Source organism: Staurois parvus, unplaced genomic scaffold, assembly GCF_062004578.1.
Source record: "Staurois parvus isolate SC_StPar_1 unplaced genomic scaffold, SC_StPar_1.0 ptg000879l, whole genome shotgun sequence".
NCBI lineage: Eukaryota > Metazoa > Chordata > Amphibia > Anura > Ranidae > Staurois > Staurois parvus.
Window position 1 is genome coordinate 1,145,217 of NW_028318675.1, and position 12,454 is coordinate 1,157,670.

The following is a 12,454-nucleotide window of genomic DNA, read 5'->3' on the forward strand; positions in this document are numbered from 1 at the left end:
CCATCTGCTTTGTGTGTTCTGTCCTGCCTACCCTCCCTCACACCCCCCCTTACTGACAAGGCCATTTACCACATTAACCCCCCCTCCGGAGGATTTATACCCCTTCCTGACCAGGCCATTTACTACATTAACCCCTCCAGAGGATTTACCACCCTCCCTGACAAGGCCATTTACCACATTATCCCCTCTGGAGGATTTACCACCCCCCCTTCCTGACCAGGCCATTTTCTTGTGATACGGCGCTGCGGTAATTTCACTGACAATTGCACGGTCATGCTACGCCGCACCCAAATGAAATTTACATCCTTTTTTGCCCACAATTGGATCTTTCTTTCGGTGGTATTTGATCACCTGTGCATGTTTTATTTTTTGTGCTATAAAAAAAAGACAATTTTGAGAAAAAAAAGTTTTGGACTTTTTACAATTAAACAATAAAAAAACAAATTTCATCATAAATTTCAGTCAAAATTTATTAATTGGTGTTTGATGACACCATGGAGAGTGTCTTTTCTACTATATCACAGTCTATCTGCACAGCGATCTGATGGGACACAGCACTGCCATCCTCTGAGATGGGGGTTGGAGGAAAGCTGGAGATCTTGGATTGATAGACAAGTGCTGGGTGATCCCTCTGAATTGGGGGTCATAGGATTCTGGGAAGCCCCCCGGTGTTGTACCCTGATGTGCTGTGTGCTTCATCATGAAGAAGTGTTGGTGACATCCACATCTGTCATTTCCCTCATAATCGGAGAACCACACAATTCATTGTTTTTGGCTTCACACTTGCTTTATTTTTTCAATTTGTGGTGAAACATAAGAGATTGATAGATTTCCATCGTACTATTGTATTGTGACCACTTCATCCATGTCTCTGGGGACCTCTGATCTCCTGGTCTACTGCTTCTTCCACCACTTCATCCATGTCTCTGGGGGCCTCTGATCTCCTGGTCTACTGCTTCTTCCACCACTTCATCCATGTCTCTGGGGGCCTCTGATCTCCTGCTTCTTTCACCACTTCATCCATGTCTCTGGGGACCTCTGATCTCCTGGTCTACTGCTTCTTCCACCACTTCATCCATGTCTCTGGGGGCCTCTGATCTCCTGGTCTACTGCTTCTTCCACCACTTCATCCATGTCTCTGTGGGCCTCTAATCTCCTGCTTCTTCCACCACTTCATCTATGTCTCTGGAGGCCTCTGATCTCCTGCTTCTTTCACCACTTCATCCATGTCTCTGGAGACCTCTGATCTCCTGCTTCTTTCACCACTTCATCCATTTCTCTGGGGGCCTCTGATCTCCTGGTCTACTGCTTCTTCCACCACTTCATCCATGTCTCTGGGGGCCTCTGATCTCCTGGTCTACTGCTTCTTCCACAACTTCATCCATGTCTCTGGAGACCTATGATCTCCTGCTTCTTCCACCACTTCATCTATGTCTCTGGGGACCTTTGATCTCCTGGTCTACCGCTTCTTCCACCACTTTATCCATGTCTCTGGGGGCCTCTGATCTTCTGGTCTACTGCTTCTTCCACAACTTCATCCATGTCTCTGGAGACCTATGATCTCCTGCTTCTTCCACCACTTCATCTATGTCTCTGGGGACCTTTGATCTCCTGGTCTACCGCTTCTTCCACCACTTTATCCATGTCTCTGGGGGCCTCTGATCTTCTGGTCTACTGCTTCTTCCACCACTTCATCCATTGCTCTGGGGACCTCTGATCTCCTGCTTCTTCTACATCTCTAGGGGCCTCTGATCTCCTGGTCTAATGTACCTTCCATGATGAAGATCAGCCATGGAGTATATCTGAGGTGTATATCAGGGTGTGCTTCTTCCCCACATGAAAACTGGGATGTCCAGCAACATTTCCCACACTCAAGGCACTAATACACCTCCAGGGTTGTGTGGGACCTCTGATGTACAGGAAGATAGGACTTCAGTGAGGTACATTTCCCTCACTCAGGACAGGAAAGTGGCTTCTCCCTGTGTAAAATCTCTGATGTCTGGAAAGATGGGACTTCTGCAAAAAACATTTCCCACATTCAGGGCAGGAATATGGCTTCTCCCCGTGTGAGACCTCTGATGTATGTAAAGATTGGACTTATCTGAAAAACATTTCCCGCACTCAGAACAGGAAAGTGGCTTGTCCCCTGTGTGAGATCTCTGATGTGTGTTAAGATGGGACTTAACTGAAAAACATTTCCAGCACTCAGGACAGGAATACGGCTTCTCCCCTGTGTGAGATCTCTGATGTATGTAAAGATGTGACTTCTGTGGAAAAAAATTCCCCACACTCAGAACAGGAATACAACTTCTCCCCCGTGTGAGATCTCTGATGTATGTACAGTTCAGACTTCTGTGAAAAACATTTCCCGCACCCAGGACAGGGATATGGAATCTCCCCCGTGTGAGACCTCTGATGTCTGGAAAGATGATACTTATCTGAAAAACATTTCCCGCACTCAGGACAGGAATACGGCTTCTCCCCCGTGTGAGATCTCTGATGTCTGTAAAGATGGGACGTCTGGGAAAAACATTTCCCACACTCGAGACAGGAATACGGCTTGTCCCCTGTGTGAGATCTGTGATGTGTGAAAAGACTGGACTTCACTGAAAAACATTTCCCACACTTAGTACAGGAATACGGCTTGTCCCCCGTGTGAGATCTCTGATGTGTGAAAAGACTGGACTTCACTGAAAAACATTTCCCACACTCAGAACAGGAATATGGCTTTTCCCCCGTATGAGATCTCTGATGTTTGTAAAGATTGGACTTGTCTGAAAAACATTTCCCGCACTCAGGACAGGAATAAGGCTTCTCCCCCGTGTGAGATCTTTCATGCACATTAAGACCAGATTTAGTTTGCAATCTCTTCCCACACTCAATGCAGGAGAAGCTATTCCCTGTTGGAAGGCCGGCCGGGTCCCGCACAGTCCAAGGTTCCTCAGGATACGAGGAATCCGATGGTCCATCTACACTGGGTGGTGCCGGATGGACATTGGAGGGAGCCGGGTTTTCTCCTGGACTATACTGTGTGATGTCCTCATCTTCTACTTTCCAGTCTGGAGACAAAGTGAGACAATCCTCGGAGGTTTTCCTCATCTCCCGGCCATGGACTAAAATACAAAGACAAAGAGGATTACCAGACAGGAGCTGATTGGTTCCCCCAAACCAGGACTCCACCCACATCAGGCAGCTTGGTCTCTGAGGAGCTTACAATTCCACCCTCAAGGGAACTAGGAAATGGCTCCTCTGATCTCCTACCAGGTCATTTCTTTATTCATGGACCTTAGTCAGAGAGTGAGGAAACAACCAGAACTGTCTTTTATAGGAGGGACAGTGATGAGGGGATTATAGGACGAGGGTCCCCACCCCCTCTATCACTCATCGCCATCTTCCCAACACAAGAAGTACTGCACTTCCTTATTTACTCCATGATTTAGTCATGAAGAACAGCGGGGCTGAGCCCCACCAGAGGTCAGAGAGTGAGGATGGGGGGAGAACAACCAAGATGAAGACTGGACTGATCCTGAAGACCACCATCATTGGGGGATTGACTCCTCCCTCATTATCACTTTCTGTTTAAGGGCCCAAAGTTGGAGGATGGTATCACATTATTATCACCATGTAAAAGTCTGTGCTCCAATCACATCAGCCGATATAAAATGTCCAGCTGGTAGGAAATGGGGGGGAACAATGAGAATCCATATTATGTGTATATATAGCAGTGGGGGGAGCAGAAATCAGGACTATGGAATGTACAACATAGAGTATATAGTGCAGGGGTCAGCAGTATGTAATGTACAACAGAGTATATAGTGCAGAGGTCAGGAGTATGTAATGTACAACATAGAGTATATAGTACAGGGGTCAGGAGTATGTAATGTACAACAGAGTATATAGTGCAGGGGTCAGGAGTATGTAATGTACAACATAGAGTATATAGTGCAGGGGTCAGGAGTATGTAATGTACAACATAGAGTATATAGTGCAGGGGTCAGGAGTATGTAATGTACAACATAGGGTATATAGTGCAGGGGTCAGGAGTATGTAATGTACAACATAGAGTATATAGTGCAGGGGTCAGGAGTATGTAATGTACAACATAGAGTATATAGTGCAGGGGTCAGGGGTATGTAATGTACAACATAGAGTATATAGTGCAGGGATCAGGAGTATGTAATGTACAACATAGGGTATATAGTGCATGGGTCAGGAGTATGTAATGTACAACATAGAGTATATAGTGCAGGGGTCAGGAGTATGTAATGTACAACATAGAGTATATAGTGCAGGGGTCAGGAGTATGTAATTTACAATATAAAGTATACAGTGTAAGGGTCAGGACTCATAATATTGGTATTCAGTAATCATTGGAAGATTAAATGTTTACTGTAGACAAGTTGCAGAGATCCCACACCGCTGCCTCCCATCTCCTGAGACTGCACTCAGTGACTTGGGTCTGAGACACTACAGACATATCCCTCCACCTGGCACAGCCAGCAGACCACAGAGCAAGGAACCCTGGGAGAAATGTTCTGTCAGAGATCTTGCTAGAACCAGATATGGGGCCAGAGACCCAAAGTACATGTCCCAGGTGCCTAGGTTAATGCTAATGGTGAAAACTTAACATTTTGCAGCCAGCTGAACCCCAGAATCTCCAAAAATCCAGTCTAGTTACATAAATTGTGTCTTACAGGCTGATATCACCCAGTCCCCGCCCTACTCTGGACCAATCAGTGAGCAGTATGGGTGGAGGAATGGATTTAGTGTTCATGACCCACCTGTGCTGATCTCTGTAGGAGTGTCCTCCTCTATAAATGTCCCCGTTATTCCATCCTCCTCCATAGACTGCTGATCATCCCTCACATACGCCTCTTCTTCTTCTGCTTTCACCTCAAATTCTATATCGATTGGATCTCCACTCTAAATCAAGGAAATGAGAGAAAATATCATCTGTAAAATGTAAGATTTATGATTGTGACATCACATATAAAATCCACACATTGTCTCCACAAGTCCATGTTCTAGATGGTCCATCCCACCAACCTTGTAATAGTGAGGGATGGTGTGACCTTCCTGTGTGGAATCCCGGGAATACAGAGGACGGGGACATCTCTCTGGTGGGTTCCTGTAGCTGGATGACTCCACCATGGTGTCCTGGTACAGATCTTTGTGTTCTTTTAGAAGCTCTGACTCCTCCATCCCCCCATCCTCATCCTCCTCCTCTTTTATCTCTTCTTTAACCTCAACTTTAGGATCTCTCAGGTTTCCACTCTGAATATATAATAAAATGACATCAATGGTAACAATGCAGATAATGTACAGATCCTAATGATACTATCAGTGATTGGAGAATGTCCCAGAATTCCCGGCACCGCTCACCTCTCCTGTCAGCAGCTCCATCATCTTCTTGGTGACTTCTAGAATCTTCTGCATGTTGTGTCTCTCAGGGTTTAGGGAGTCACATGGAGGCACTGTGATGGTCATATGATCACCTGACTTCAGAAGAGGAAATCTCTGTATTGAGAAACCAATAGGAATATCATGTTAGACTCCCAGAATCCTCCTCACCTCTCCGGTCAGGTCTGTGTTTTATTAATAGAGATGAGAGTGATGTCATGTGACCTCCCAGAATCCTCCTCACCTCTCTGGTCAGTGTTTTATTAATAGAGATAAGAGTGATGTCATGTGACCTCCCAGAATCCTCCTCACCTCTCCAGTCAGGTCTGTTTTATTAATAGAGATGAGAGTGATGTCATGTGACCTCCCAGAATCCTCCTCACCTCTCCAGTCAGGTCTGTTTTATTAATAGAGATCAGAGTGATGACATGTGACCTCCCAGAATCCTCCTCACCTCTCCGGTCAGGTCTGTGTTTTATTAATAGAGATAAGAGTGATGTCATGTGACCTCCCAGAATCCTCCTCACCTCTCCGGTCAGGTCAGTGTTTTTTTAATACAGATCAGAGTGATGTCATGTGACCTCCCAGAATCCTCCTCACCTCTCCGGTCAGCAGGTAGATGATCTCCAGGGTGAGGTTTAGTATCTTCTCAGTCATGTGACTCCGGTCCTCCTCCATCCTCATTGGTGGGGTCATGTGATCTATACAGGTCTCCTTGTAGACGGATAACTTTGGGAAATGAAAGTAAGAATGATTTGGATGGTATTGGTCACACAATAATAGGATGTGGATGTGAGGGGGGAATAGGAGGGTTGCTGGACATTGAAGAACTACTCCCCCCCTATGGGAAGACATTTTGTTTGGACTGTTTAGTGTTTACTACAATTTTGAGGTCCGGGGCCCCTTTTCTCTGTTGGGTTTGTTTGGTCTCTGAACTGGTTTTGATGAGTTTTAGATCTGCAGACAAGGAATGATAAATCTGATCCTTCCTATGACTAGTTTGCTCTGAGGCAGTGCTGTGAGGTCAATGTCGGCTCATCATGCAGGGATGGTCACTTTACATCACCCGACGCCCGGGACATGTAGTTCTGGGGGCCGGGCAAGTATTGTTTTTAATCTTTATCCCTGCTGAAGGGCAAGCCACAGGGCTCTCCTTTCAGGTGCCAGCCTCTGCCACCCCGTGTGTGTGAACCTCTCCTGTACCTACTATGCTTCCCTGGCTCTGCTTGCCCATCTGTGGGCCCGGGTCAGCGGGTGTTGGAGGGTAGAGGGGATGGAGGAGAGCGGACATGTTCACTCCCTTCTTGTCCTGACCCAGAAGTGACGTTATGACAGATTTCCCCCACACTTGAGGCCAGCAAAGAATGTAATGCGGTGCGATGTGCGCTACATTACATCCAATGGAGTACAGGGGAGACATTGGGGGTCTTTTAGACCCTGGATGTCTCAATAAGGAGAACCTGTCATGAAAAGTCATCACATAGAGGACTTTGTCCCCTCAAGTAAAAATGTTTTTTTTTTAATTGTAAACAATTAAAGTTACACCCAAGTACATAACTCTTCCCTAATTTTAAGGCCTCCCACCCCCACATATATGCACGCCCAAATGTAAGAGCACACGCTGGAGCCCCTACACGTGATAACATTGATTGTGATACACGTTACATATCGCCGGTCACACCAGAATGAGAGGATAATTCTAGGAGCAGACCTCCTCCGTACTCTATACTGATGACCTAGAAGGGGCTATAAATGTGTCCCCTATAGATAATACCGGGACTAAAGGTTGTCACCATTTCAGCACACACAACTTAAGGTTTGACATGTTGGATATCTATTTACTCGCTGCAACCTCGGCTTTTATATTTTTACACATAAATGGGTCATTTATTGCTTTTTTTGTGCCCTGAAATTAACTTAAGTGTATTTTTTACAGAAATTTGGCATTTCCTAGACTTTGTGATAATATTTTGTGATATAAAAAATTAGAACTGCCGCTATTTTATTCTCTAAAGTCTCTACTTTCAGAAAATCGATATTTTGGGGGTTTTGTGTCATCTTTACGGCTAAAATTATTTTTTAAATGTGCAAAAAATGCAAAAACGGCTCTGGGAGTGAAAGGGAGAAAGGATAAGCCGGACACTCCCCTTTCCTGAGGAGCAGCCAATCGGTTCTCATTACACTGCAAGGTCTCTCCCCTCCCTGCTAGTCCATGGGTGCGGTGCTGGAGACAGGCGGGGGAGGGGAGGAGGAGATAAACAGAACAATGTTACACATATGAAATGTTTTAGTCGCTATAAAGCCCCTTTCATTTTTGAAACCCCCAAACATTCCTAAAAGAGCCTCAGATTTATATACATTTTCTGTTACAAAGGAATGTTTCCTTCCTCCTGAGCAGCAATGTAAGGGGCTCTATGCTCCATACTCCTGACCCCGGCACTCCATCATTGTGTTGGCTGCATAGTGTAATGATTGCCCATTGGCTGCCTGTGTAGTGTCATCATTGCCCTTTGTAGGCCATGTATGGTCAGGATGGTCCTTGTCTTGTCTATTTATTGTCAGTGCTGTTTGTTTAGAGGACCATATTACTAGAATTTATCTCCACAATGAGGAGAATGTTCCGGCCCCGGAAGTGGGGGAATGTTCTGCCCCTGAAGGGGTTCATCTGGGTTCCCACACTATATATGTGTGTATCATCATCTGCTGGAGATAAAAGACGTCACAGTGACTATGGAGGAAGAGGATGGACATGACTATGGAGGAAGAGGACGGACGTGACTATGGAGGAAGAGGACGGACGTGACTATGGAGGAAGAGGACGGACGTGACTATGGAGGAAGAGGACGGACGTGACTAAGGAGGAAGAGGACGGATGTGACTAAGGAGGAAGAGGATGGACGTGACTATGGAAGAAGAGGACGGACGTGACTATGGAGGAAGAGGAGAGACATGACGGGGGTTACTGGGTGTAAATAAAACATAACATCTTATTACCTCCTCTGCTGCCACTTCCACCAATGTCTCCTCTCTGCTTCCTGTGTGTACCTGACATCACTTCCTGTCTGTGTCTGACATCCCTTCCTGTCTGTACCTGACATCACTTCCTGTCTGTACCTGACATCACTTCCTGTCTGTGTCTGACATCCCTTCCTGTCTGTACCTGACATCACTTCCTGTCTGTATTCCATAGAGACTTCCTGTGTGAGTATAGGTGAGATCCCCACCTTGTGGAGTTCAGAGGAACTGCAGCCCCGAGATCCATCCCATAATCCCCCTTCCTGTATAATATGTACCTTACAGGGATACTACGGGAGATGAAACATTACTGAATAAAGGAAGAAGAAATAAATGTAACTCTTATGTAACCAACTGTTCAACAAACATCTCTTATTACATATAGAAAAGTCTTACAAACACAGAACACAAAATACAAATGTATAGCTAATGAGAGCGATCCCGCCAAACCTGATCCTTCTGGGGGGACAATGCAAAATATATATCAATCCACTCATAATGACATCATCTTCTGGGAGTGTCTGCACATCCATCCATTTCATACACATTTCATTGTCTCAGCAGATCTCCTGCAGCCTATTAGCTCCCATTTCCCTCTCTATGTCTCAGCAGATCTCCTGCAGCCTATTAGCACCCATTTCCCTTTCTACATCTCAGCGGATCTCCTGCAGCCTATTAGCTCCCATTTCCCTTTCTACGTCTCAGCGGATCTCCTGCAGCCTGTTAGCTCCCATTTCCCTTTCTACGTCTCAGCGGATCTCCTGCAGCCTATTAGCTCCCATTTCCCTTTCTACGTCTCAGCGGATCTCCTGCAGCCTATTAGCTCCCATTTCCCTTTCTACGTCTCAGCGGATCTCCTGCAGCCTATTAGCTCCCATTTCCCTTTCTACGTCTCAGCGGATCTCCTGCAGCCTATTAGCTCCCATTTCCCTTTCTACGTCTCAGCAGATCTCCCGCAGCCTATTAGCACCCATTTCCCTTTCTACGCCTCAGCAGATCTCCTGCAGCCTATTAGCTCCCCTTTCCCTTTCTACGTCTCAGCAGATCTCCTGCAGCCTATTAGCTCCCCTTTCCCTTTCTACGTCTCAGCAGATCTCCTGCAGCCTATTAGCTCCCATTTCCCTTTCTATGTCTCGGCGGATGTCCTGCAGCCTATTAGCACCCATTTCCCTTTCTATGTCTCTGCAGATCTCCTGCAGCCTATTAGCTCCCATTTCCCTTTCTATGTCTCAGCGGATCTCCTGCAGCCTATTAGCTCCCATTTCCCTCTCTATGTGTCAGCGGATCTCCTGCAGCCTATTAGCACTCATTTCCCTTTCTATGTCTCAGCGGATCTCCTGCAGCCTATTAGCTCCCATTTCCCTCTCTATGTCTCAGCAGATCTCCCGCAGCCTATTAGCTCCCATTTCCCTCTCTAAGTCTCAGCGGATCTCCTGCAGCCTATTAGCACCCATTTCCCTTTCTATGTCTCAGCAGATCTCCTGCAGCCTATTAGCACTCATTTCCCTCTGTATGTCTCAGCAGATCTCCTGCAGCCTGACTGCTCGGGGGACACATTTTGGCTCCTCTGATTTTGCAGTAAATGTGATTGCATTAGTCCCGTTGATTTTCGTATTTCCATGTAATAAAAGGTGTCACACGATGTCGGGTTCCCCTTTCTCTCCTCCCTGAGTGTGTATTTAGAGGCGGAGCTCCTGCTGGAATGGCAGTCGGAGGTGGAGTCTAGGAGGGAGACTGACAGAACCCGCAGCAGACTTGCAGGAGTGAGCGAGGAGGATCCGGTTCCTTTACCATCGGAGATGAGGAGAGTGTGAAGGATGTTTGTGACTCTGGGAGCTGAAAAGCTGGGAGTCCTATTGGTGTGGTGAGGGGGAAGCACTACTAGGGGGCGCCCTCACCATCCCGTGTACAAGAGGTGGAAGAAGGCGTGGCTACACTACAGCTGACACAGTTTGGAGGGCGGAGCACTTCCACACCTTATCAACTTTTCACTGATTGGTGGATTTTTGGAGTAAAATAAGTGGATTGAAGTAGATGCAAAGTGGAAGCGGTGGACTTGCAGAGAACACTATACTGAGCACACAATATTGTCTGTCTCCATGGATTTGCACAGGATTTGAGATGATTTCCTATAGCAGCAAATCTGATGAGATGAATGAAGTGGGTGTAAAGTGGAAGCAGTGGATGTGCAGGGAGCAGCATCTTGAGCACAAAGCACTTTATGTTGTGGATGGATTTGCACACGGTTCAGTTTCCTTCATTTATTGATAAACCCCATAAGACCAATGAAGTGGGTGTAAAGTGGAAGCAGTGGATGTGCAGAGAATAGGATTTGGAGCCCCGAGCTCTTTATCTCTGAATGTCTCCACATATTTGTAGTGTATTTGTGATGATTTCTGTGCACACACAATAGGACAGCGCTGTGACACATAATGCTCTTCTAGATGACAGGGAATCCTTCCCTTTGTTACAGCAGCAGTCCGCTAGAAGGTTTTTGTAGGTTTGGAGTTGTTACACATAGCGCGGGTTTTATCCATTTATAGTGATGACATCATTGCCCAAATCTGGGGGTCACCAGCCATTTCCACCCTTTACTCCCAGCTGGGGGGCTTTGTATCCATATACCAGATGTTCTACAGGACTAAATCTGCAATCAATGTTACTGCAAAATCAAAGGGGCCAAAACCCCTCCCCCGAGCAGTCATATATTTCTGTCCCCCTTGGTGGGAGTGGAGGTGACCCCTCTATAAGGATCTACAGTCCATACACACCCAGCACAAGGCCGGGGTCACACTACCAGACGCTTCTCGGGGCTGCAGTTCCTCTGAGCTCCACAAGGTGGGGATATCACTTCTACCCAGACAGGAAGTCTCTATGGAAGATAGGAAGTGATGTCAGGTACAGACAGGAAGTGATGTCAGGCACAGACAGGAAGTGATGTCAGGTACAGACAGGAAGTAGAGAGGAGAAGGTGAAAATGGCAGCAGAGGAGGTAATTATTATTATACAGGATTTATGGCGCCAACAGTTTACTCAGCACTTTACAATATAACGGGAGACAATACAGTTCAATACAAGAGGGATTTGAGGGCCCTGATCCTTGGAGTTTACAATCTAGGAGGGAATAAGATGTTACTTTCTATTTACACTCAGTAACCCACCGTCATGTCCATCCTCTTCCTCCACAGTCACGTCCGTCCTCTTCCTCCACAGTCACGTCTGTCCTCTTCCTCCACAGTCACGTCCGTCCTCTTCCTCCACAGTCACGTCCGTCCTCTTCCTCCACAGTCACGTCCGTCCTCTTCCTCCACAGTCACATCAGTCCTCTTCCTCCATAGTCACGTCCGTCCCCTTCCTCCATATTCACGTCCATCCTCTCCCTCCATAGTCACGTCCGTCCTCTTCCTCCACAGTCACGTCCGTCCTCTGCCTCCATAGTCACGTCCGTCCTCTTCCTCCATAGTCACGTCCGTCCTCTTCCTCCATAGTCACGTCCGTTCTCTTCCTCCATAGTCGTGTCCGTCCTCTTCCTCCATAGTCATGTCCGTCCTCTTCCTCCATAGTCATGTCTGTCCTCTTCATAGTCATGTCCGTCCTCTTCCTCCATAGTCATGTCCGTCCTCTTCCTCCATAGTCACTGTGACGTCTTTTATCTCCAGCAGATGATGATACACACATATATAGTGTGGGAACCCAGATGAACCCCTTCAGGGGCAGAACATTCCCCCACTTCCGGGGCCGGAACATTCTCCTCATTGTGGAGATAAATTCTAGTAATATGGTCCTCTAAACAAACAGCACTGACAATAAATAGACAAGACAAGGACCATCCTGACCATACATGGCCTACAAAGGACAATGATGACACTACACAGGCAGCCAATGGGCAATCATTACACTATGCAGCCAACACAATGATGGAGTGCCGGGGTCAGGAGTATGGAGCATAGAGCCCCTTACATTGCTGCTCAGGAGGAAGGAAACATTCCTCAGCCGGCCATGAAGAATATGTTCCATCATTGGTGTCAGAGGGAGGAAA

At 46.7% G+C, this 12,454-nt stretch overlaps 1 protein-coding gene across 1 annotated transcript; it reads right to left on the reverse strand.

Annotated features, from left to right (window-relative positions):
* Positions 1-342: 342 nt before the first annotated feature.
* On the reverse strand, positions 343-11,582 carry LOC149443024 (uncharacterized). The gene is made up of 2 exons (XM_089655965.1): positions 11,577-11,582; positions 343-3,027 (listed from the first exon to the last, which is right to left on the reverse strand). The coding sequence occupies exons 1-2, from the start codon at positions 11,580-11,582 to the stop codon at positions 2,206-2,208; spliced, it is 828 nt and encodes a 275-aa protein (XP_089512091.1). The 3' UTR covers positions 343-2,205.
* Between the last annotated feature and the right edge of the window lie 872 nt (positions 11,583-12,454).